Source organism: Falco punctatus (genome assembly GCF_963210335.1).
Source record: "Falco punctatus genome assembly, chromosome: 2".
In the NCBI taxonomy this organism is placed as follows: domain Eukaryota; kingdom Metazoa; phylum Chordata; class Aves; order Falconiformes; family Falconidae; genus Falco; species Falco punctatus.
In genome coordinates this window covers 107718900-107745685 of record NC_137581.1, presented here as the reverse complement: position 1 = coordinate 107745685, position 26786 = coordinate 107718900, and the positions used below count along the sequence as shown (strand labels likewise).

Below are 26786 nucleotides of genomic sequence, written 5' to 3'. Positions count from 1 at the left end.
GGGGCATAAGAAAGGAAAAGGAAAACATGCATAGGACACATTTACACAAGAAATCAGGGTCAAATACATAAAACAACCTTAAAGAAGAAAAATACACATATCTCTTCTTCAATCACTACCATCAGGAAAGGCAAAGGCAGTCTGGCATTGGAAAACCTTTTACTGAACTGGAGGAAGAATTCTTTATGTAGGACTTATTCCTGCTCACACTCCAATAGCTGCAAAGCTGTCATGGACCTCAACCTGAGCAGCAGCTCTAATTCCAAGAAGCCCAAACTGAAACAGAATGAAAATGCACTTATTTCATCTTCAAGTTGTTATATTCAGAACAGACTTTAGAATTACTTCCTATCTGAAACATCGCTGCCCTGTCCATTTCCCAAAAAATCTGAATAGATGCAATAATATTCATCGACAATGAACATAAAGATAATTAATTTAAATAGCAAATTTACATATGTGCTCACAAATCTTATTGTTTCAATTCTCAGACTGACATTATCTAATGAGAAAACATTATCCAATGAACACAGTACAGCAAAACTGCTGTGTATTAGATCTGTAGATCACATGTACAGTATATTAAATTCACTTAGTAGACAGATAATTCTGTTTCCATGTAAAAGCCATTACAAATAATAAATAATTAAATATATGTATGACTTGACAAATAACGTGCCAGGATTATGCAGATAATTCATATTTAATTCAGCAGTTGCTTCACTGCTAACAAATAATAATGAATAGACCATTGCATGTTCTCCACCATGATACATTTACTTTATTCAAATTTCCCAAAAACATAGATATCTGTACTTTTCAATTAATTTCACCCTAAGGCACTCAAAGCCAGTATTTCCAGGTAGACTCTTGAAAATAAATCTAGCATATCTCATTTCTTTTCTCATTGCAGTCTTTATCCTGAGGAAGAATCAAAATGTCACTGCTATAAGAGAAATTAAGTTACTAGAAGCTCTCTCTTCATATACCCCCTCTCTGGACAAGGGATAGGTTTGAAGGTCAGTTCAATGTTCTCCATCAGTACAAAATCATATCTGCACAGCTGCAGCCTAGAAATACAGAAGAAGAAAAAAAAAATGTGCACATCAGAAAAAGTTAACATTAATAGAAAAAAAAAGCCTCAGTATTTGAATTATTAAACCTCCAGTATTTACCACCTCTCAGAGACAGTACTCAGGACAGGAAGAAATGTCTTCTTAAGTTTACACCCTATTTTACACATCATTTGAGTGGTTTTGCTAGACTGCGAACAACAACAACCAGGACATCAGCTGGATGGTGCAAACTGGCACAAGTAAGAAGTGTATCACATTAGTCTGAACTACAAAGATGCAATATTTCATCCATTAATTCTCAAATTAATTCTTTATAACAATGGCACAAGAACAGCTCAATTCCTGTTAACACTGGGCCTGAATAATTTATTTTGAGTTCCCTAGATATGAAAGTTTCTCTGCTTTCATTCCACAGAGGAAAGTAGAAAACCACATCATAATATCTTTTAACTCTTTCAGTTGCAATGACAGCACGCATAAGAAAGTTTCATGCAAAAGAGTAAATTGTCATCTAAAGACCTAGAAAACTCAGAACTGCATAATACTACATGAATACACACAGAGAGGTCACACAGGGAGTCACACACAAAGTCTTACTTTTTGACATCAAGATAGGTGCTTTGCCTCTTAGGACAGAGACAGGTCATAGCTCTGTCCTTCATGAGCTACGACAGACAGTGAGAGCTGGTTTGAACAGGCAAATGACTAGCATACCCTCTAATGTCCCCTCTAAGGGGGTACAAGCTATGATTTTATTTAAAATTATCTTCTATATTTCTCTGAACTCACAGATATGGCTATACAACACAATCCACCTCAGACTGGGATGTAGTGTACAGTGGACCAGCTAAAGGACAAAGCTTGAGAAAGAACATTGCACCAGGCACTTCTGTTGCTGCCGTTTAGTGCAAGATTTCCAGCCAGTCACGGCTCCACCTGTCTACATGTGAAAGGACTGTTGGATTTCTGTGTAAGAATTTGAGGCCTTTTAATGTCGCCACAAAGCTAAGACAGTAGATTTTATGACTAAGAAGATCAAGACAAATTCTGGTATTCAGCATAATGCAAACCATAGAATTTCATCCAAACCTTCATGCACAATTTTTTTTGGTTTGAATTTAATGGCTTACTATTATATTATTTTTGTAGAGGAAGAAAAAAGAGACATAAAAGCACTGAAATTGCCAGCATTTTTAAAAATCCTTATAAGAAAGAATCCACAGGACAAATTTCTGACCATAACAATATAAAATTATTGCATGCATCCATTTCCCAAGTTGATTTTCAATATCTCACCTAACAGTACGATGCTGTATTTTACCACATTTGCAACCGTATTTGCAACACAGCAGCACAATGTGTTAGCATGGTCATTCTCAAACAGCAGTCATCACCTGGGAAGGGCTCTATCTAACCACAGGGGGGACAATACTTCAACAGACCATAATGATGACTAGTAGAAATAAAATCATAGGGTTTCCAACATACTTGATCCCATGTGAAGTGCAATCCATCTAAGCCTGTGATTATTGAGTACCCAGAATGGCTTACAGGAAAGTAGCCCTGAGCGAGCAGCAGGTTCTCCAGTTCACCAACAAGGAGCAAAACACAAATAATTTTTTTGTTAGGCAAGGCTTTCGTAATCCCCCACCTCGTGTGGCTTCTCTGCTCTCTACTAAAAAGCAAGGGCATGCCAGACTCTCTTGTTCAGTAGCGGTATTAATAAAGTCTTCTTTTTTATTACTCCTGTTGTTGTTTTGGTTTAAAAAATCCAAAGGTGGCTGGCCTAAATATCTTTGAGACATTCACCCTCCCCATAAATTGTATTTGAACTGACTGACAGGTTCAGAAGATTTTGGAAGAGCTGACACCTGGACACACACAAGTTAGGAAAGCTTTCTGGTTTTATGGGTGAGCAGGAATGATTTATCTCAGAGACCAGAAAGAGAGTCTCAGATTTATATGTACCTTTTAGCACTCCCACATTCCCACACCATCTGCATGAACAACGGCCCAGCCCAGTAGACAATTGTCAGTGATATTCCCCAAACTCCCACTGTCTGCTATTAACCCAGATCTGGGGAGACTGAGAACCCTGTTGTCTTTTATCCCTGCACCTGTCCCCTGTTTTTTACCTACTAGTTTTTATATGAATAATTTAAATATTTTTAATGTGGTTTCTAGTTGATTATCCTGTATTCAAGTAATTGTTGTAATTATATGTAACTAAATAAGGTAAATATAGGTAGTTATAATTACAATGAGCAATTATGTAATTATAGCAACCAATAGTGTTGTAACATCTGCATTTAAATTACCTCCACATGGTGATTCAATACACTATTTTCCACTGCTCTCTAAAAGTATCTAATGTGCCTATATGAGTGCCATCTGATGAGGCTCTGTACAAAGAAGGACTTTAGTGTATTCTATATTAAAGCAAATCAAGAGCATCTTACGTTAAAACTAACAGGAATTAGAATAATGGGAATGAAAACTCAAAACCAATAAGGGCTGTTCACTGAAAATCTTTATTTCCTAGATCATTATCTGAAAAAGTCCTGAATGCTGATAGCCTTGCACGAAATATATCTTCTGATTTATCACCATTTGGTTGAGAAAAAAAAAAAATTTAACATGATTTAGAGCTTTGACTATCTCTCATCACCAAATGCTTTTAAATAAAATCATGCCAGTTCACCTGAAAGCTTGAGACTTATGGCCTTCAACAAGGTAATAAAGTCTAATGGATATACATTCTGGGGTACTATTTGGATTACTAAGTGTTCTGTTTCTTCCTAAGCCTCTCCCACCCATCTCCTCCTCTTTTCCAGTAAATATGAAATAATAGATTAATTTAACAAGGTTTCATAATTTTTACAAAGCACCATACCCAATTCCTACTAACCTATTATCAGAAAGCCTTAAATGTTATTTCTCAAGTTAATAAAATATACTGACTTAAGACTTAATCTTACTGTAATATTATTCCCACTCATTACTTATTTGATAACCATTACTAGGTTTTATTTTAAATTCTGACCTTGTTGAGTCTGCCATTCATATGAAGCAAATAAATGTAACAACTCTAAAATAAAGTACTCTTGCTGCTCCTGGATATTTCTTACCTAATCCATATAATATGTTACTTTAACAAGACGCAAAAGTAAAATTTAATTGCTAGCGCTATTGTACAAGTAACTCTGAAGGTCTAAAAAATGAACATATGGCAATAACGCTAATGTATTTTAAGCCAGCAATAATTAATAAAAGCTTATCAATTATATTTAATTATTAAAAAATGCAGGTGATTTAATTTTAAGCATAGGCAAGCATAGACTATGTTTTGGTCTTGGAAGGTCTCTACTTTCAGCAACAAGACCAAAAGCCTATGCGAGTCACACAAGTAGCTGAAGTGCTCAATTTCATAACCAAGTGTGAAAAGTTGTGTATGGACACATGATTAAAATCAGAAAAGTGTTACTAAAATTTATCTTCTGGAGGAGAACTTAACCATACAGGTGTAAGTCAGGCTGGTCTACGTAAATGGTCCTTGAAAACCCATTGTGACCAGACAGCAGCAGCAGCCTGCGTGACTTCCCCATGATAAATTTGATCTTGGGTAGGATGAGAAGGATATTCATGCATCTAGGAATATGTTATTAAAAAATCAATAGAGGGAAATACATATTTCTGAGGAAACATGCTGAGCAGTTCAGTCGATACACAACTTTGATATGTGACAAATGCTTACCTTTCTGGATTATTAAGAGATTTCAGACTCATCTGGAGAATCCTAAGCTTGTGTTTTGGGCTTAGTAAAGTCTTCGTAGAAAAGGTCAAGGAAATTTTTGATATTTTGTCAAGGTCTTGGTAAAATCCAGTTAGTACTTTGACTCTTTTGTATTGCTGAAATGTTGAAGCTTCACTGAAGAAAAACATTATAGCTAGTCAGGGTTTTGTTAGCCGAGTAATATTCATTATTGCTAAGCAGCATTATTAAGATCAGAAATCTTGCAAGATATATCAACTCTGATTGTTCAGAACAAAGATACCTTGAAGTGGATTCAAATGAGTACTGTGCAAGAACCTGGGCGAGTTCATAAATGGAGAGAGGATCATTTCAGTGTGAGGAGCATTGCCTCTGACACTGAGCAATCTCTATGAACAGGAGCCGTGGCCAAGTCTTAACAACCCCATTATAATTTTTTTACTTACAAGTTAACAAGTTAAAAGTTCAGGAAACTCAGAAAATTATTCTTATAAAGTGATAAAAAAGATTCAGAGACAAAGCGCAACATACCTATTCATCTCTGATTCTACTGTGTTTCCAGCATAGTCTGTTATTTTAACTTTAATGAAACCTCTCCTAATGTTCTTATTCCAAGTAGTAATATCCAGTATGTAGTTATACACTGCAAAAAGAAATAGGAAATGACAAGATTCAAAGAATGACCTTAAGAGGACACAGTTGTTATTATCACCCTGTTAAAAGTATTCAGTGACTGATGACAGGAATAGTGACTCTACATTTAAGTTACCAGCTCAAAGCAGAATAAGGCAGCTATTGACAAAAAAATAGCTTCTACCAAATGGCTGCTTGGAGTGTAATTAGTGTATCATTTCCTCCAGTTCTTACATAAAAAGGATTTGCATCAGAAAGCTACCATCAGAAGTAGCATGAAAAGTTTGACCTGCCTAAGGAAAAAAAGCAGAATTAAGCCCTAACGAGCACCTTCAGGTTTTGCCAAGCTCTGCAAAGAGGTGATATTAGAGCCATTAGCGTGGCAAGACTAGCACATTATCCACCAGAGACATGTCCAGAAAACAGCTGAGATACATCGGCAGGGAGAGGGGAGGAACAGCATCGGCACAAGCCTTATATATAGGCAAAGTGGGCAGTTAGCTAGGTAAGCAGATTAATCGGGCAGTAAAGCTGAAGAGACATTATTCCCATGCTTGTGCCGATGCTGTTCCTCCCCTCTCCCTGCTGTTATTGCCCAGCCTAAGCAGGTGCAACAATACAGGTCCTCCAAGCACCCTTCCCTCAGAGAAGTCAACTTACCAAAACCTCTGCGTGGATACTAGACACACTCATGGGCAAGACTCAGGAAGAGGAGAGGTATCCGATCGATCTCCCATGCTCCAGCCCCTTCTCCCCCTTTCCTGGAGGGCCCACGGCCTCAGGACAACAGGCTGGGTACCTGGGGCGGGCACTGTCCCGCTGAGCCCTCAGAAACCCTGACCTGACCTTCCACCACACTTCTGTAACCACCACCAACACTGTAACTGTGCTATGGCTACCCAGAGGAAACACACCTTTACTACTCCCGAAGTAAGGAAGCCAATTTCAAATTTTCTTTTTGTTTTTTATATTGCTTTTTAACATTCTTTTCTAAAAGACCAAGCCTCACCTTGTATGAAAAACTTGCCCTGCTCAGGTTTACAGTTTCACTTAGTTAAGACTTCTGGTTAATTTCTCTCTCCTCATGGTTTTATATACTGAGAATTAAAGTAAGGCTTTAGTTAACAAAGGACCTATTTTTCAGGCTGGTTTAGTAGACTCATTTTTCTTCTTGACTTTGCATATTTTCCCTTAAACTTACACTGTTATTACAAGGTTTCTCATTCCTCTCCATGTGCCTCCTCCTGTGTTTGATAATATTTGTCCCCCTCTTTTCTCTCGTCTACCACTCCTGTCCCAGAATATGATACATAATCTTTTTTCTTCTGCAGTGTACTTCTTCCATCATCAGGATTCTTCCTGGTTGGAATTTTGATGAATTCCGAGATTTTATTATGTGTGAGAGTGAAAGCAAATCTGTACTTTTCTGTCAAAGTAACGAAGAAGAGACAGACCTAGCTGCCTGTGCAGCCTTGAGAGCAGGAAAAAGCAAAACCCAAGCAGACAGGAGCCAGGGAGAACAGTGGTAGTGTGTTTGGGTTGAGCTGATAGACCACTGGGAATAGGAGTTATGTAAAATCTGTCACATCTTTGTTAACCTCTCCATGGCCCTTTGGAAGAAACAGCAATGAAAGACAGGTTTCTTTTTTTTTTTTTTTTTTTTTGTCCCCCAGCTAGGGCAGTCTCACTTCCCATTTTTGCTCTTGGAAAATGGCAGCAATGATCATATCTAAACAGGTTCTCTCACTTCCAGTTTTTTCCTATCACTTGATCCTCATTTTCTGGCTTCCTTCTTCCCTCCTGGACTTCTTGGTAGTTCATCCCATTACTTTTAAAGTCACATTTCTTTCTCAGTTCACTTATTGCTTGCTCTGCCACAATCATTCTTCTTCCTCCAGTCTGTGAACTGACACTCATGGTTTATCACACCATTTTACACAGCAGCTAACAATAACTTTCTACTTTGAACATGCTTTCACTCCAGATCAGCTAACAAATAACAGCCATAACAATTCATGAAGTTTGTTATGTATGTATTCAGTCACTCACTGCAGAATGGGTGTCGGTCCGAGGTATCAAAATAAGCTTTTGTTGGTGAAGTCTTTGGGATTAACAGTTTTTTCCATCTATCAGCATGATAACCTGTAATCCAAAATTTAAATATTTCATTTCAGACATTTAGCAAAACCATGACACACATACAATTACAAAAAAGAATCTCACCCAAAGTGACAGATTTGGCTTTAATTTTCTTAAATATTCTCTGAGAAAGCAAGTTGACTTGGAAAACGCAGGAATCCCCTGAGTTTAGTAGAACGTAGCATGTAAGTATTTCATTCTTCTAATATTTTAGTATCACTAAAGTTGTCATAAGGTAATAGTTGGAATCGATTTAGTCTAGAGTACTAACTCCAAAAAATAGTGCTTATAAACTCCTGCAGAGTTAATAAAAACAAACCTAAAGAAGTAGCCCATATATTTGCAGAGAATAGTTACAGAACATCTTCATATTAGGTAAAATTTCTTTCTTCCTTTTTTTTTTTTAATCATTAAAGTAAGTATTTTAAAACTCTTTAGTGTATAATTGTGGATATTATTTAATAAAATGTTAGATACTCTGTAAACTTCCTAAGCTTATCGACGTAATTCAGAAAGAACTTTTGAGTTCCATGCTTATTGTCTTTGGGACTTGACAACTAGTCCTTGTTTCTAAAATGGCTGATCATATTCTCTTCCTCTTGATCTCTTTACCTAGACTGGACAACAAGGGCTAATTCCAGACTGCAGAGCTGTCACTGCACACCAGTAAGCAGGAAAGCTTGCAGCAAAAGGATGCTGTTTCTCTTCCCAGCTCCTGGATTCAGGTGCATGCCATTTCCTCATAGGTTTTATGGTTATTAAAAAAAAAAAAAAAAAAAAGTGGCATCTGACTGGTCAAAGATTTCTCCACCTCTAGCTTGGGCATTCTGTACTAGTACATCAGGCGTGGTTAATAACCTTTCTGGGGAAGTTCTGAAGTCTTTCTGCCATATTATAAGGTCCCATTATGGTTGGGTTTTATTATAAAATAGCATACAGATCTATCTATGCTTTTTCTTCAAACCTGATCTAACTAAAATAGGGTGTAAATCCCAATATAAAGATGTAAAAAAGATGTGATACAAACTGAATGTTAACTTTTAATTAAATATTTTTAAAGTTTCATTCTTGAGAAAACCCTGACAACTAGAAAATGCTCACACTACCGTAGCTCTTTTCAAACTGTCCCCAATTCCTCTCTAAAAGCGATAAAACCCCAAACACCTAAAACCCCCTCCAAATAAAAGCTTGATTCCAAAAGAAAAGCCAGAGAAACCATGAAGTTGCTGTAACCACTACTACTGTTAAATAAAACCCACATGTACTCTATGGATGATAACACACTGTGAAAGCCTAAAGCGATGAACCAAGTAGAAGCAGTTTCTCTATAGAAAGGAGATCCATTGTGAACCCATTTCAGACTGGAAAGCATAATGATCAAAGCTTAGGAACATTCAGAGCCTGTGTCTAAATGATAACTATAAAGCAGACAAAGACATAAACTTTAAAGTACTTTAAGCAGTATGCAGCTCTGTCTGTGATCAGTCTCTACAGATCCCTTAACAATACTACAGATCTCTGGAGAAGACCCAGAAAGAGCTAATCTGGATTCCCTGGAAAATCTTACCCAGCCCAGAGCAGATATAGTAACACTTACCCAGTACTGGACAGGACATTGGCTGGTAAGCTTGACAATCAACACATTTTCCTCTCTTGTAATCCAAGTAAGAGTCACAAGGGTATGTTATTATGTCACACTCTCCTTTCAAAGATGATAAGAAGAGGAAAACAGATCTTTGATGGTCACACTTAAAATACTGAAGTCCTTCAGGAAAGAAAAAACAAAATATACAAAGAATATGTAATCATTTCTCTTCATCAAAGAAGAGGTGTTGTCAAAGTAATCCAGTAATCCCATTTAGCTGAATCGTTCTTTGTTACCCATGCCTTTATTCTTTGGCTACTTGCCCACCAAGTGTAAAAACTGGATGTACACACAGAAAAAGAAGAAATTGAAGACTATTTTGAATATTACAAGTAAAGCAAAAAGTTACAGTGTTTTATATGTAAGAAATAGTGTACTAAATCCCATCAATTTTTTTTATATGTATATAGATATATAAAATACAAACATATATTTTTTTTGTTATAAAGCCTGAGTCTGAGTTAAATTTTGCCACATTGCATCCAGTGCAGAATATTTTGGCAGAAAAATTACCATGAAGAACACTTCAGAGATTATTCTCTATATATAAATTCCTTCCTCTCCTAGCAAAAAAAACTATGAGAATTGTACAGATAAAGCTGATCCTGAGTCTTAATGGATTCTCCCATACTCACGGCAAGCCTGTGGAAGCCCTATGCTTTTACAGCTGCTCTAAGTTGTAGCAGCACTGTGCTGACTAGAAACAGAAACACAGACAGACACAAACATAACCAAAAAAAAGTAAACAAAAGCAATGGACAGCAACCTTGCATAAGATTTATGGAGGTTGAAATAAGAAAAATTCCACAACAAAAGATCGTGTTGTAAAACTGCTTTCATCCCAGAGCCTAAAAGACTTGTCCAAACCCTAGTTCATCATTGCCAACCAGGAGGAGCCTAAGACACAAGGAAGACTTGAAAGCCTTGCCTTCCACATCATATGGAAATGATCCTGTCCAAACCACTTGGATACAAACATCTTTCCCCATGCCTAGCCATATATAAACACACAAAAATAATGATTGCTGTATGCAGACTGTATATGTAATAATAATTCCATCATACCAATAATAATGGTATGATGGAGTACGTATGCTTGTAGGAAGATCTTTATTTAAATAAAAGATGTCAAATGTCTTTGTTATTTCTTATTTGCTGAGTGGGGATGAAAAATAAAGTATACCATGGCCTCAGCTGCCATATTATTGAATACGTGCATTGTCCATTGAATTCAGTTTAATCTTTTTTGATTTGATCTCAAACTCTTTTCTCATTAATTGAACACATTTTTATTTACCACTGAATACTGTTTGCGGACAACCAGGCTGATCCATTCCACCATTTGGATAGAAATCAATGGTTCCTAAAGGTTTCTTGAAACCTAGTGCTAAAGTAAAAAGATTATGAACCAAAAAAACCATAAACAACATTATGCAGTCAATAATTTTATCATTACATTCATTAAAAATAACATAAAGGTCTTAATTTTTCTTTTCGCAATCATACTGTTCTTTAGTTCTGTAAATGCAAGTCATGTTATGAGTTAAAAACCATGGGTTTTTTCTTTTTGAGAAAATTATACACATGTAAAATGCTGTACACAAACGTGTACAAATGTGCGTAAGATTCCTATTGCCACAGAAAAAAAAGAACAGAAGCAACTATTCAGTGCTGTAGCTGAGGCATTATTTACACAAAGAAATTTATGAAGTTCATGTTCTCTCCAGTAACCAAAATTCCTTCCCAATGTAATTTTCATTAGAGTAATATTTTCCATTTTTCGCATGTGACATTGGATTCTGAGCTATGCTAATGAAAGCAGCATATCAAAGTAGAAAAATCAGTATCTGACCTATGGAAGACCATGAGTAAGATTTAGCTCAGTCTCATCTACCTTCCTTTTTACCACACTTTATTCACATAACTGGAGCATTACAAAAATTGGTATTTTACAGCTTCACATATAAATTTGTATAGTAAAATGCTTAATTTTTAATATTATTCAAGAAACTGATATGAAATTACATGAAAAATAGGACATGTCTTGTAGGTTTGAAAGGTTTACTTATGCTTTTGAGAGAAAAAAAGTAACAGACTATAGCATGGATGAAGCAGCCTTCACAATGTTCTTCACTTTAATGCTACAGTAATGTGATTTAGAATTTTAAGCAGTGGATTTGTAGTGTACTAATGTGATACAGCTGAGACGGTCTGTCTCAAAAGGGACCAAATCAGTGATAATCATTGCTTACAACTGCTATGTTCATACACACTAGCACAACAAAACAATGTTAACACTGAACTATTTTTCAAATAACGGTATCATAAATGAATGCAATAGGCACACCTTATCCAATGTGCAGACTTCAGGTTTTTGTATTCAGAAGGAATATACTATAACAAGACATAAATGACAGTTGTGTAGTTGCTATTTTTGCATGACAATAAATGGACCCATGACTATACAGTTATCTACATATGCCTTCTGTTAGGTGTTGGACATAAAAGTTATTTTGATATTTTCAGGTTCAGTCATGAAATGTAACTCAATAACATGGCTACTTATTTCAGAACTGAACAAAACAGTTCATTATTGTTTAATTCATTAGCAAAGCTGACTTTCAGTTTCTTGATGAATAGGTATAATAACATACAGTACAGTTTAAAAAGTACAGATAATGTTAAAAAGCAACAGCACAGGAATCCCTCTAATAACACAAAATATACTTCTGCAGCACAGTTTTGATGTTACTGAAATAGTTTGTCCCTTCTCTTTTGCTTTCCTGCTTTTGAGTTGAAATAGGAAAGTTAAGATTATGTCATTACCATCACTATCTGAATGGATTACATCAACAAATTGTGCATCAGTACGATCCAGTCTCCCCTCTGGAGGCTGTCGAGTGAACGAAGGGCCCGCTGGATCAAGCCCTGAATGAAAATAACAATAGCATTACAAATCCTGGGCTCTGTTTCTACAGATATATACAAGACCAACATTTGAGCATTATTTGTCAAAGACTTCATTTTCCTGGGATAATAATAGAAAGAAAAAAACAGCACAATTCTACTGAAGTTTCTATTCTTCAACTTGCTAAGCAAAGCAAGGGTCCCTACCACAAAACTGATCAACCCATATCTTTGAATTTCTTTCCCTAAGTAGTTGTGCTCATCTCCCAGTTCTCCAGATGAATATAAGCCAAAAGCATTAGGGATCAATTCGGAAGAATTAATTTTGTTCTTTTCCCCAGAAAATGTCATAGCTGTTATGTACTTCCTAAAAACAAAATGCACAAAAAACACAAGATGAAGACATCTTGGATGGAGACAATTTCAAACATGCCTCCATCGTTTTATCAGCTGCTGTTGCAATTACTTGTAGAAAAACAATTGTTATATACAACTAAGTGAAACACTAGCTTTTGACCACAATTTCACCTGAGGGAGGTCTGGAAATATTACACTTACATCAAAACTCAACTATGACAAGAGATTCCAACTGAGATCCACAAAAAGCACTTTATATAAAGGAGGAGGGGATTTGGGTGACAAAGTATTTGAAGTATAAACACTGCGTATTGTCATTCATTTTAGGGATAGGGAATTATTTTCGTGCAGCCCTGAAGTCTGATAATTTTCAAGATGGTAATTTCTGTCCTTCACAGGAAAGCAAAATTGTTAGCCGAGGGTTGCTCTGCTCCTATTTTCTTGACAACAAAAGCACAAAGACAGGAAAAGAAAAAGCAGCAAAGATGGAAAATACAACTGTCAATGCAAAACATATTCCTACACTTAAATGACTCCTAATTACATTCTCATGGACTGAAAGGGACAGTGTATGACCTCAGACTATCAAAACTTGTATTATGATTTAACTGGCAGATGTGCTGTAAGAAATAGTCTAGGAAGGCTCTCTCTCAAGATTGAGATAACCAAGACCCAGACTACCACAAAGTATCATGGAATGCCAGGAATTCATGTTTATAGTACCCCAGGTGACAAAGGTCATTGTTTTAATTGTTTATAATTAGTTTTGTATTTCCAAAACCTCCAAACAGTGATGAAGAAAATATCTTTTCCTTTTTAAAATCTCACTTTTGCACCATCAGCTTGGGACACTGGCACAAGTCATTTGAAAGAAAAAGTATCAAAATAGTCACATAAGAGGTTATGGGCCTTGTGGATTTGGACTACTCAGTCTTTGTCTTTAGTCATCCATATCTGTAATTATAAGAAGGTGATTGAAACATTTCATATAATTCCATTAGACTGTGAGCATCTGAGTTCAGAAATGATACGGATCTGTGAGGCTCCCAGTTAATGTACAGAGAGGACACAGACCTGCTAGCCTAGCATTGCAATCAAGACTGTCCCCAACCAGTGATGGCAACTCTAGGAAATTGTGTAAAGTGGAAATGATATTCTTAACAAACAGAATATAGCTGGAGCCTATCATACTCTTAGAAAATGCCCTGACTTTCAGATTACTGTACAAAAAGGGGAGGAGTCCCTAATTCCCTTTCTTAAGGCTGGCCACTGACTCCTCTTACATTTGGGGGAAAAAATTACTTGAGTACCCAAAGAGAGGGTTTGGGGAGGTATGAATCTCAGGGAGAGCTAACTGTCTTCTTTCAGTCTGGAAACAGCTGCTTTTTTAAATCCTAAACGCTATCAGGATCCAACAATCTTCTCCCCTTTGCACCTTTTCTGATACTTAGCTTAGTCAGCTTCCTTCTCAACAGGCTAGCTGCAGCGAGTTTTGCTTTCACCACAAGAAGTACGTGGAGCCTGTGCACTCAAATCAGTGCTGTGGGTTCTGCCTTAGGAACCAGCATCTAAAAGTTAATCCTAAACTTTGTGTGGTCCTGAAAATTGTACCCACATGAGGGTATTTCAGTGTTCACTGTACGCATCACTCCCACAGATGGCAATGCTGATTATGCAACAAGGATGAGGTAAAATTTCCAGTATCCATACACAGGCTGCACACCTGATCTAAGCTTTCTGTATGAGACAGCTCAAAGTACTAAAGCCTACATCATGTTCAGAAAGCTCGAACTGAAACTAAATCCTTGTGCCCGGTAACTGTGGTCTGACCAAGAGCTTTTGAACTTCCCTTCACAGGGACCTGACTTGCTCTGTCAATCAGACAGAAACTCAGGTACCATATCATTTAGCTTCCGTGGCATCTGGATGTAGCACTCAGTTCTCATTTGAGAGATTAGAGGTAAGCAGGTTGGAAAATGTCATCTGTAACTTACATCCTGAAGGCAGACATTCACAGAGATACTTTTATCAGGGATACATTTTCCCTCCCGTATGTTACTAAATAGTCAGTTCTCATTTGTCAATAGTGCTAGCATCTATGTGATTTGTAGCTACAACAATAGAAGGTACATTAGAATACATGTATCAGGATTAAAAGCCTTACCTGTAATTCTGCCAAGTTTGCCATTATACTTCTGGCCAACAAAACCAGCTATATGAGCTCCAAGACTAACTCCAATCATATACACAGAGTCAAGAGAAGCTCCATCCACCTATCAGGGAAAAAAAAAACCCAAAGCCACAACCACAGTTAATTGAACAGACATCACCAGACTGATTTAGTTTTCATTTGTTGTCAGTACTCTAAGTTATATCTCTAACTTTCTAACTTCATAAACAAACGTAAATTCCAAAGTTTTTTCAGTTTGCCATTCTGTACTAGTTAAAAAGTGTAGTAAATATTAAATTCTTTGACTAGAAAAATTTAAAAAGGAAGCTTGAATCACATTTCTTCCCAAATGTCATACTAGAAGGGGAGCAAGGGAGAGAAAAGGAAGAAATTCATCAGATACAAGAAAGATGAACCAAAACTATGAACTAGGAAAAAAATAAAATCTCCCTCTGACTTATTTTTCAAAGAAAATAAATTAAAAACATACCATTTACAAAGCCTTATGCCACAGAACCACTGAATAATGGTGCCAAATGCACACCTGTAGGAAAGCCTTATGATGCCCATTCTACAAAGCAGGCAGTATTTAAAAAACCCCAAAACTCTGAAGAACTCTGAAACAATTTCAACAGGCCTGCTGGAATCTCTGCAAAGTGACGGGATGCTATGTGGGTCTGACATATGTCCCAAAATGAATTAACAAAGGCCTCATGGCAGCTTGCCATGAATCAGTATGAAACTGATAGCTGAGGGACACAACATACCCCACCACCATCACCTGGATGACTCGCACAAAAAGATTGGCTTAAGCATGCCCTGCTGTCATTGTTTTGCCAGGCAGATCTGTAACCAGCAATTCACCAAAAATCTGTATCAAGAAATTTGCAAAATACACCTTTTTAACCCACTCTGGATTGGGGACTGTTCTTATAGACCTTTTTCATTTTGCAATCCCATAACAATAAACTTATTGTCATAACTGCAATTTGTTATCACTGTATCTAGTCTCAGAGGACAGATCCTGATATGCTTTCTCTTCTTTCACCCAAGCATTTCTCAGAATGCTGGGGTTTTTACTCAAATTTCATATGAGTATTTTCTTACTGCACAGCACTGAAAATTTCAGAGAATAGCAGGGAAAAGAAGTGATGAGAACAGAAGAAAAATCAAGTGATAAATCTAACTGGCATAAATGAGATGATAACATGCTTTGTTCATTTGCTTAAGCAATAAATCTAAAGCCCAGTTAAAACCACTGGCATCAACAACTGTTTCTGCAACTCCCTCCAGAATCAAGAAGCTTATATCATGTTGGAACAAATATTTTTATCTCTGCCTGTGATTTCTTTGCCATTTAAAATCTTGAATTATAATAGTTTAATATTAAAAATAGTAGTGTGATGCTTTTGTAAAATTTTAATGCTGCATACCATTTGAATATCTCTCACTTCACCTCCCCACTGGTGCATTCACTCTTTCCAGAAGACCCAAAACTTCCAGCTGGCTAAAGAAATCAAATGCTCTCTCAGGCATACTTCAGTGAAAGGGAAATAAGAGCTCAGGTGGAGTTAAAGATATGCAGTGATAACTGCATGCAAAGTTGTAAATACTTCAGTAAATTGATATTGTTCACTGGGCTTCTCTTTAGACATATTTTAAATATCCATTCCCATTCAAACTATGCTATTGAAACTTATTCAGAACAGATGCAACTCTGCCTTACCAGCATCTGGTCAACATAGTTTTTCAGTATTTCTGCAACTTTTCTGCAGTTTTCAACAGCAGTTATGTAATTCACAGTTGTAGCACCACGATTCCAATCAACTATAATGAGATTAATATCCTCTGAAGACAGTAAAAGCTCCTTTATGTCACCTAGCCATGCCGGTGGAGATCCTGTTGGTCTGAAACCATGAATAACAAAGACAATTTTCTTGGAGTTATTAAGGTACTCAGATGCAGTAACATTGTTTTCAATCAGTCTCTCAGAACAATTTGGATTTTCCCGTGTGTACAGTAGTAGCTGGACTTGGAGTTCTGTTCCAGACAAAGCATTGCCTATATTGAGGTCTGTAAATTCAGGACATTTTTTCTCCTCATCTGAAAAAGATTAAAACAGTACAGTCATTTCATTTTAGACCACCTGAAATACCACCTCTGCAATTTTCTTTCCACATTTTTGCACTAAAAGTGAAGAACTTCCATTTTGTTCACTCTAGACCTTTGGAATGAAGCGCCAGAACATACAGTGAACAATGAGGAGCCACAGTTTAACTAATAGCTCTACAGAAACCACTATGCTCCTCTGAACTCTTCAAATACAAAATTGAGCTTTCTAAGTGTTCCTGAACAATGTATTTTCTGCAAACAAATACAAATTAGTAGTCGGTGTTGTTGCTAAGATTCTCTGCTTAACCATCAAATTCAGGTTCTCAGAATTTTGTCACAACTAGTGCGTGTTGCATGTACAAGAAGGCTGTAAAAATGAAGCTAGGTTAATTAGCATTGATAATAAACAGCTGTGGGCTGGCTTCAGGGGTGGTGGGTTGGCTGATGTAGATGTAGGTGCAGCTGTGGCTGGTTAAGTTAAGTGGTTGAGAGCCAGTGAAGAGACAGCAGCCGAGGAAGAAGCAAGAGAAGAGAGAGCAGGCCCTGGATGAAGTGAGGAGAAGGTTGCAGAGGGACTGTACGAAGAGTATGCTGGTATGAGATAGTAAAAGACCTTGTTGCAGCTTGATAGTTTGGAGAGTGCTGTGACAATTGGTGCCCCATGTGAGGCCCTTCAAATTATGAGACTGAGTGTACTGAGTGGTGACAGTGGTGATGGCTGTGCTGGGGGATGTTTGAAACAGTAATGGCAGTGATCCAATGTAGCGGAGACAGGCAGGGATAGCCTGCGATCCAGATCGTGTTGAGATAGGCAGGAAGAGCCTGGGGATCCGGATCAGATACCAGTAAAGGTGAGCTACTGGGATCAAAGAGAAGGAAGCCTGATAACCGAGGAGTTGAGAGACTGAGGGTAATGGCTGATAGTGGCAGAGTATGCAGCCAGATGTGGCAGCAGCCTGCAGCAGTGGCAGGTCCAGAGCGGGTTTGGCCAGACAGCGGTGACGGCTGTGCCAGGGGAAGGTGCAGGAGCAGTGCAGTGCCATGAGTGGCTGCTGCCATTGCTGCTGCTGCTGCTCGGCCTGGTGGTATTCTTGCCGGTGTTTATGTGCTTGTTGAAGGTGTCACCAGTTGAAGAAAAGGGCCACCACATGGATGTTAAGAAATTTTTCAGGACACAGAATGATGTGTGAGTGTTAGTATTCTAGATCTGCTGCTGCTGAAAGCTCACTCGGGTTGCTGTCCAGTGAGACTCAAGAGGTGAAAGCACAAGGCATTATAAGTTCATCAGAGCCACCCTCTGAAGAAATCAAAATCCCAAATGCTAAGAAAGCAGATAAGAAGAAAGGTGATCAACCTGCAGAAGATGAAAAGTCCAAGATATAAGTGAAGAAGGAATATGAGTATGAGTTCAGGAACAAGTTGTCTGAATTGTATGAAAAGTTTATTTGTAAAAAGTTTGTGATGGTTGGTAAAAACATGAGGTATGAAATATGAGAAAGAAAAAAAAAGGGAGGCTTTGTAGAGGAGTTAGAGGACTATGAAAAATTTATTTGTAAAAAGGTTGTAATGATTGTTAAAAACACAAGGTATGAAATTTTAAGAAAAAAAAGGAGGAATTGTAGAAGAATAAAGCTGGGTTAATTAACATTGATAATATACAGCTGTGGGTTGGCTTCAGGGGCGGTGGGTTGGCTGATGTAGATAAGGTGCAGGTGTGGCTGGTTAAGTGGTTGAGAGCCGAGGAAGAGAAGAAGAGAGAGCAGGCCCTGGATGAGGTGAGACAAGAAGAAGGCAGCAGAGGGACTGTATGACACGTATGCTGGTATGAGATGGTAAAAGACCTTGTTGCAGCTGGGTAGATTAGAAAGTGCTGTGACAGAAGACCATTGTAGTTCGTTCTTCCTCTTTTGGCCAGGGTAGCAAAGTTGCCAGTCCCTAAGGCCTTATTGTTTGATCAAGTGATAAGAAATGGCTGCCTGATAGTACAGGGATGACCCAGAACCCTTCCCTAGTTTTGGATCACCATAAAGACACCATTGCCAAGAAAGAAAGAAGAAACACAGGAACCTGTTCTGAGTTTGAAATGGTAAGAATCTGTAATGTCAACATACATAATGGCACAAGAAAACCTGCAGTATTTAGCATTTCTGTACTCAGAGTGTTATGGTACACAAGGCTAAGATGTAGTTCAGTCAGGATCAACAAAAGAGTTGAGATTTTTCAAAAAGGTCTAAAAAAGACTTGGTTTCCCCTCCCCCCCCGCCCCCGGTGTGCTTATTAACATCAAAAGTTAATGCTTAAAATGTATCCTTTGGCTGCTAAGGTCGCCTTGCATGGATAAGCCACCTCAGTGTTCTGAGGACACCACCAGTGCCTGTCATGGCTGCTCTGTATGGCCTCTCCGCCTTCGTTATGGTATTAGCTGGTTTACGGCCAAAGAAATTTGGGCCCATCTCTTGACTTCTAGTGGACTGTGCTACTTTACACAAGGCTTTTGTCTGATATTTGATGGCATCTTTCTCAATGTTTCTGTTGCTAACAACTTTCTAAAACAAGTCAACTTCTAGAAAGCAAAAGTAGGAAGAGAAATAGTGCCTACTCAGTTCCTTAAAAAATAATTTTAAAAGTGCTGAATTTCTCAAGAATTTTTGAGTTATAGGAGAAGCAGCTCTAGCTCTTCTCCTTTTCCCAGCAAGGGGCTAGCAGGCTGAACCAAATCCACTATATTTGCACATCTGAGACAGACAGTGGGCCCTCACTAGTAAAGGGCAAGTGCAGGGGCAGGGGGTACAAGGTATCTGAAAAATGTATTTGATGCTATAGTGCAGACCTAAACAAAGGTAAACAATGTGAATTACAGCACTTAGGGTGCCTTAAAGGTTCAATAAAGACACAAATTCACATAGGAATCTAGACCTCAAGGAAAGACCATGTATCTACGATGATTAAACCAGTCACCTCTGGACTAGACCTGATAAAACCGATGTGTATTTGCAAACTGGAGCAGGGCTGAAGTTACAGAGCATTAGAAATGACCTGAAACTGCCTGTCTGAAGTCAAACAGACAAAAATTTTATGCCTATTATTACCTTATCACAATAGCTACAATTATTACACATGGGAAAAGTCAGAATTACTTACATTTAAAAGTAAGTATTATCATTCTCCTAATTTAGACACTGAATAATGAAAGTAACTTTTACTGAGGTTACTGGACAAGTTAACTAACAGGAAGGCAACTCATCTCATTTCTCAGACTTATCCAAGAAGTTCTGAAACTGAGAGCTGTTCAGCTGCAATTTGAATTTAATGAAAATAATTTTAATAACCTGACCCTGGTAAAATGCCATACATGTGACATGACATTAAGAAGTTAATAGAATGTGTCGCATTTAATCTCTAGTTTTCATCTAATGATCTACGATGAAAAAACTAGAACACAAATTCTATTACCCAAATGTCATACACAAAGCTAAAATAAAAACCAGCTACTTGAATACATTTGCTATTCAGATGCAAAGCTAGAACAGGAAATTATTTCATTTTTGCCAAATATTATTCTTAAATCCAAGTTTAAGCGCTGATCCTTATAATTCACTCCTACACGTCTAACATATAAAAGATTCATGGTAAGATATTGTTGAAGTGTTCCTCCATATCCACTCAAATGTTTTGATTTCTTAACATTTGATTGCTAGAAATAAGAATTCTTCTAAAGCTACTGGAATGACAGTGACATAAAACAGAGACACAGTCTGGTTCATGGAAGTGAGAAATCACTTATACATAAAATAAAATTTCAAGGAAATTATTTTAACTGATGAAACCTATTTAATAGTTAGCAAATGTCAAAGGGAAACAACTCATTTACAAATGGCTGTGAAATGACAGCAGTTATTCTTTGAAAAGTAAATAGAGAAAAAAAATATTATGTCTTTACAGTATTTACCTAATTCCACAGTAAACAGATTTACAGATTTAATACTTTTAATTGTTTAGCAAGGAGTCATTAAGGGAAGTTTTTCAGACTCTTATTTCTGATTGATTACTGGAACACAGCTGCCTTTTGTGCACACCTGTGGGAGTAGTCACATACACTTTTCTGTACATTCAGAACATACAGATATGTGTTGGGATGTTACATGTGCATTTTAACTTTCCTATGTACGTTTGTAAGTGTTGTATCTTCTGTGGTTTAAAAGGGGAACACCGTAAGTGCACACTTTTTTTGTAAAAAAAAAACCCCTATTTAAAGCATAACACGTAACTTGAAAACCTGTCAACCTATCAAATAAGCAATAAATAATAAACTTATGTTAACACGTTAAAACTATTTCACAATTTCCTCTTTACTTGGTACTAAGTGCACATACCTGAGTGTGTCTCTGTGCAAAGTACAGCCAGAGATAAAGTATCAGGCTTTCTTCTATTTACTTTAAAATGAAAACCTACGTCCTAGTTTCAAAGTGATCAAATTCTCTTTACTAATCATCTGCTCCATTAGGCATAATTCAAAAGGTTTAATCTTTTGGTTAATTTAAATGAAGGAATATTCATTTTTCGATGCTTGAATAAAGCCAAGAGACTACATTACAAATAAGCTTAATGGTTCTTACCTGATTTCACCCAGTGTATCAAACAGATGAAGAGACACAATTTCAGCATGTGGAAATGGAGAAAAGCAATACGTAATAATCCACAGACAAGTGGCAAACCGAGTGTTTCTTTATAGTATGCTAGACTACTAACCTAACTCAATGCCACTGATGAACTAAGTGACATGTAGAGCAGGAAGCAGAAAGCAAAGCTGTGTTTAAGCTTCTGCAATTCATGACTCCTCCTATTGAATTACTTCAGTAGGTAGGGTAGTTTCTGGTCTTTAAGGGTTGGGACTGGGTTTTAATCCATTTCCCGCTCTGGCTATCAGCAGATTTACACAGAAGCAATCAATGTTATGTATTACTGACAACTCTGTTACATGTGTGGAATTTAGGAAGCAGAATAGCTAGTGGTACACCACATTCAAGACCCTACCCACCATGTGTCTTTTTTTTTTTATTGTCACTCAAATGCAGTTAGAGGCACTGAGATGGGCACAAGAAACTTAGAACAAGAAGTCATTCTGGTGACAGAAGGATTTTTCTGTAAGAACTTGAAAATACTTCTGAGAACTGTATCTACATAGATTATTTTTGCACAAAATTACCTTCTAAGCTTTTTCCAAGAAGTCATTCTCTAATCTAAATGCAGAGAAGGTCTGTGAAAGCACTTACCTAGGAGAGAGATGGAGCTTAGAGACCCACAAAGCTCACCCAGAGAATGACTTGCTGGGTGTTCTGGGTATGTCCCTTAAATTCATTCCCTCTGTGTCCTCAACTACAAAACAGATGAAGAAACATTTATTTTTATGAAGCTCATTTATTTACAAACCAATTCACTGGGTAAATACAAGAAGACAAACTTCAGTTTCTTGGAGTTTAATAATGCAGATAAACTCTGCATTATTCAAGTGAGAAGTCTGGATGCTCAGTTTGTTTATATCTGGCCCCCAATTATTTCGACTGCAGGAGAAAGAAAACCGTAACATAACCATTCAAATATGATGCAGGCACATACCAGAAATGTCTCTTGCATAGTGTAACCTTCACAGTCCTTCTAAACATTAGGTCTAGGTCTCCCTCTCTTCCTTCCACAACAGTTAAGGGTAGTGATGGTGTGTGTTTTGTTACTACTTTTAAGTGATTGGTCTTTTTCAGCTAGCTTTATGATTCTGAGCAGCTCAACAAAGCTGCAGTACACAAGCTTCTGCAGTGGATAGCCTTTAGGAGGGTTCTTCAAAGGCTTTTCTGCTTTGAATGCAGCCATAAGAAAAAGATGACGGAGTGTACCTACTCATATGAAAATCTATTCGGCTTCATCAATGACCTTTTCTTATTTTTTTGCTTCCATTTCTCAAATTTGTCACCCTATTCTGAGTAAAGTTCACTAAAGTAGCTCCTGTTATTCCTTTGCATTCCCTCTTCATCTCAAATCTTTGACATTTTGTCTAATTATTATTAAAACGTACAGCCCTACTGACATTCCATTTTACTTAGAACAAGTAATGGTGCAGTGTCAATTTGGCTCTTTCCTCTCCCTACTTTTTAATATAGATAACTGTTACAACAAAAACTTAGAGCACCCAAGCAACCACCAGTTAGGCAGCCTCAGCATGCGCTCATTATACAGTATGCATTCATATACAAGTTAAAAGTATGCAGAGCTCAACACCACTAAAAATGAAGCAGTAATAGCCCTTGTACATCTGCTGTGCTTAGCCAAGAGCCAGTCACCTATCTTCTAAGAAATCTTATATATGTACCTTTACATACACCTAATGCCACTAGTTATGAATGAACTGCATGTTCTTTTATACATGAATGCAGAAAAGAAAGGGAATTTTAGGTTCCCTCTTGAACTGAAAATAGTAAGGTCAACTTACGTGTAAGTAAAATACAGCACCACCCATGTTGATATAACAATCCATGAAACAGATTTAATGCCCTCTGAAACCAGTGTCACGAAAGAACTCCCTTACTAAACCAATGCCCATAAAGTTCTGTGTATTAATCAGGATGCTGAACTAGTGCCTGTTGGACTCACCTCTCTGTCGTATGACAAAGAGACTTTGTTCACCATCAGCGGCACTTATGCCACTTAGAGATTCATAAATCTTAACAACTGCCACTGTTTACACTGTAGTTTCTAATGACATCTCACTGTCAGGTAAAACCTTCAAGGTGACTCCAAGTTTCAAGTGCACTATCAAAAAGATGCGAGACCCTCAAAGTTCAGCTACTGCCCATTCTGGTTCACTGCTTTTCTCACAAGGGTACACTTCTTCTCAAACTGGAATTCAGAATTACCAGCTCTGAAAATGCCTTCTGCAAACCAGTGGAGGATGCTAGCACAGCCTCTTCAGGACTTTGACAGTCCCCCCCAGTGCTCAGGACTGTTGCAGCAGTACCTCCTGGATGAACCCTGATGCTTTCGGGGGAGCCTATAGTCTGCCAACTGTTAAAAACCCTTCAAGACCGATCAAGTATTTAAGTTGAAAAAAACACATAAACCCTTCATTTTATTACAGTACAAGATTATTATCATTTACAGGTAATAGAATGGCAATTTTACAATTCAGTTAATCCCCAAAAGTTTCTGATAAAGTAACAGCTAAAAACATTACAGTGTGGTTTTCAAGATCAAGATAGGATTCTTACGCAAGCCTTGATATCCTGATCTGTGGTCACATGTATTTCCCCTTCTAATCTTCTCTCTGCCCCCAGGGATTTCGTAATCTTGGGAAATCCCTTTCTTTTAACAATTCTCACTTCTCTTGAGAATCAAGCCACTTCCCTGGAAAAAATCCTAACTGCTAGCTTAAGAGCACTGCTCCCTTTCAGGCAGGCTGAAATCACACCTGGCTTTTGCAATGCAGTATATTTAACGATGAAAAAAGCTGTCTGAAGATTACAAAGGGAAAAATGCAGGAAGAAATTTAAGACTCATTGTGTACTCTACACTGAGGCTTGTAACTCCTGTAAATTGATAACCCCTTTCTAAATAGATTTGACAAGACAGTAAGTAAGCCTCCATTAGAAAATAATGGGCATGTTGGCAAAGCACACAATCTATGCTTCGGTAAGGGGGGAAAATCTTCAGTAACATGTTTTCGTCATCAGGGTAACTTCTGAAACGTGCTCCTTCATAAAACACTTTAAAAAAAATAGATACTGAACAGTATCTGCTGTATATGCTGGAAACCAGTTTGCAGCAACCCTGCAACAACGAGTCAAGAGGCAGGTATAACTTCAACTTTGAAGGCTGCAATCGTATCCCAGTTCCCATTGGAACACTGCGAACCGTACACCATCTGACACTCTACACGTGTCTCGTACTAGTAACTACCACAACGCTTCACCGCAGGGATGCCCAGATCCCTCGAGGGCCCTGCAGGGGCCAGGGCCCAGCGGCTGCGGCTCCTGGCCCGGCGGCCACACCGGCCCCTGCTCCCTCCTCGCCGCTCGCCCGCGGCCTCACCCAGGCGGGAAGGAAACCCTCCGGGGCGAGGCCGTGTTTCCGTACGCCTGACAACAACAAAAAAAGATGAAAAAAAAATTGAAATAAGCGCCTTACAACGTTGAAGGCCCCCACAGAGGGTGCCTGCCCACCCTGGCAGCAACTGGCCGCCGGCTCAGCGCCTCCCCACCCCGCCGTGAAGCGAACGGCAGCCACCACGGCCCCGCCCCCCCCGCCCCCGGCCCCGCCCCCCGCCCCCACCGCCCCCCGGCCCCGCCCCCCCCGGCCCCGCCCGCCCCTCGCACGCAGCGCCGCGGCACCCGCCCGCGCTCCCACGCGCTCGCGTTGCTAGGACACCGAGCCGCCCCCGAGCAGCGCGCCCTGTCGCGCGGCGCGGCGCTTTACGGCAGCGGGGCCGTTTCGCCCGAGCCCTCCCGCGGTGGGAGCCGGCGGCGGCGCCGCCATGTCCTCACCGGGGCGGTGCGAGGAGGCGGACCGAACGCTGTTCGTGGGGAACCTGGAGAGCCGCGTGCGGGAGGAGATTCTCTACGAGCTCTTCCTGCAGGTGGAGGCCGGGCTCCCAGGGGCGGGACGGGGCCGCAGGGCGGAGGCCTCGGCGATCCCCAGCCGGGCGCGGCGGCCCTGTTGTCCCCGGGGCCGGGCAGGGGTGAGGCGAGGCCCCGGCCTGCGGCGAGCGGCCGCGGCCGCCGGGGCGAAGCGCTGCGGGCGGCCGGGAGGCGCGCAGCCGGCGGCCGGGGCGGGCAGGAGCGCTGCGGGCGCTGGGCCTGGTGGTCGCCTTGGCGCGCAGCGGGCGGGAGCCGCGCCGTCCCGCCCGTCTCCCCTGCCTCGGTTTTGTCCCCTCCCGGTTGTGCAAGTTGTGGTGCCGCAGACGGGCCCCAAGTTACTGAGGAAGCTAAACGGTTTGAAATTGTTTTTAAAATCCCCAAGAAAAAAAGCATTTTAAAAAATTTTAAATATGTTCAGGGGAAGAAATTTTTGATCAATAATTTGATTAAGAGAAGTTAGTGTAAAACCTGAAAATGCGTGGAGCAGGGTTGCAAGTCATTAACAGAGCACGAGAGGCAGTAAGAATGATCTGTCCGCAGGTGGGGCTCTTCCACCTATAAATGACCTTTGTATCAAAATATTTTTATGTTTTAATGCTTGAGAAGATACTAGAAATTCCATCGGTGAGATTTTCATGGAGGTGCTGGGAAGTTTCTAAGCAGCTGGACCTTTCAAACTTAAGCTTAATTCTCTTTCTTTGGAAATAAGGTATGCCAAGGAGGAAAGAAAACAGCAAAGACAGCAAACGTTAACGACACTGACTGGGCTTCAGTTCTGCTCTCACTTTGACAACATCTCTAGCTAAGCCAGGCTTATTAACTGGAAAGTAGGAAAAAAGGAGGGGAGGGACCATTCTATCACTAATGCAAGCTTCAAGTGACAAGATTTATTGACAGTAGCTGCTGATTTGGGGCTTTTCCTGAATTTGTTCATGGTGTGTTTTGGGGTTTGGGTGTTGTTTTTTTTTCCCTCCTGGTGTGATCCAGTCATCCTCTGTCAAGCTAAAAAGTCCCTGACTCTGACCCAGACAGTTTAGATGATAGCATGGTGACAAACTTGCTTCTACCAGTCCACTAATTTCTCGCCAGTCTCAGAATGAACCTTGCTTCCTTCTGGTGAGTTTGCAAAATAAAGAGTGCAAAAACCGAGGTGGGCAGAATAATCTGTTCTCTTCCTGTTTCATTTGCTAAATGGAACTATTTCTACTCACCAGTTTTATTCCACTGATTAATCTGATATTTATAATCTGATACAGGCAAGACCTCAGCGTGCTACCCCACTTGCATCAAAAGGCCTTTCTGTCTGATATATTTTAGTCCTTAGGGTTTTTAGCTGTTGCCATCTCTTCCTAAG

The 26786-nt window shown here is 39.1% G+C and overlaps 2 protein-coding genes and 1 long non-coding RNA gene across 5 annotated transcripts in view; 1 reads left to right on the top strand and 2 right to left on the bottom strand.

The window, feature by feature from the left end:
* Positions 1–282: 282 nt before the first annotated feature.
* On the bottom strand, positions 283–21825 carry LIPI (lipase I). The gene is made up of 10 exons (XM_080374526.1): positions 21428–21825; positions 16426–16802; positions 14694–14802; positions 12092–12193; positions 10563–10652; positions 9218–9385; positions 7531–7623; positions 5380–5491; positions 4831–5004; positions 283–1070 (listed from the first exon to the last, which is right to left on the bottom strand). The coding sequence occupies exons 1-10, from the start codon at positions 21474–21476 to the stop codon at positions 959–961; spliced, it is 1386 nt and encodes a 461-aa protein (XP_080230652.1). The 5' UTR covers positions 21477–21825; the 3' UTR covers positions 283–958.
* Positions 21826–23895: 2070 nt separating this feature from the next.
* On the bottom strand, positions 23896–25448 carry LOC308058570. Its single transcript, XR_013925894.1, has 2 exons — positions 25340–25448; positions 23896–24934 (listed from the first exon to the last, which is right to left on the bottom strand). It is a non-coding gene; the product is annotated as an uncharacterized lncRNA (long non-coding RNA).
* LOC308058556 (multidrug resistance-associated protein 1-like) overlaps positions 25182–26786 on the top strand; it is a 51153-nt gene continuing 49548 nt past the window's right edge. The window contains exon 1 of one of the 3 annotated variants that reach the window (XM_080374490.1): positions 25182–25431. In XM_080374490.1, the coding sequence (XP_080230616.1) occupies positions 25330–25431 (102 nt within the window). In that variant the 5' untranslated portion in view covers positions 25182–25329. Of the gene's footprint in view, positions 25432–25856; positions 25973–26786 lie in introns of those variants that run through there. The other 2 variants (XM_080374492.1, XM_080374491.1) reach the window with 2 other exon arrangements.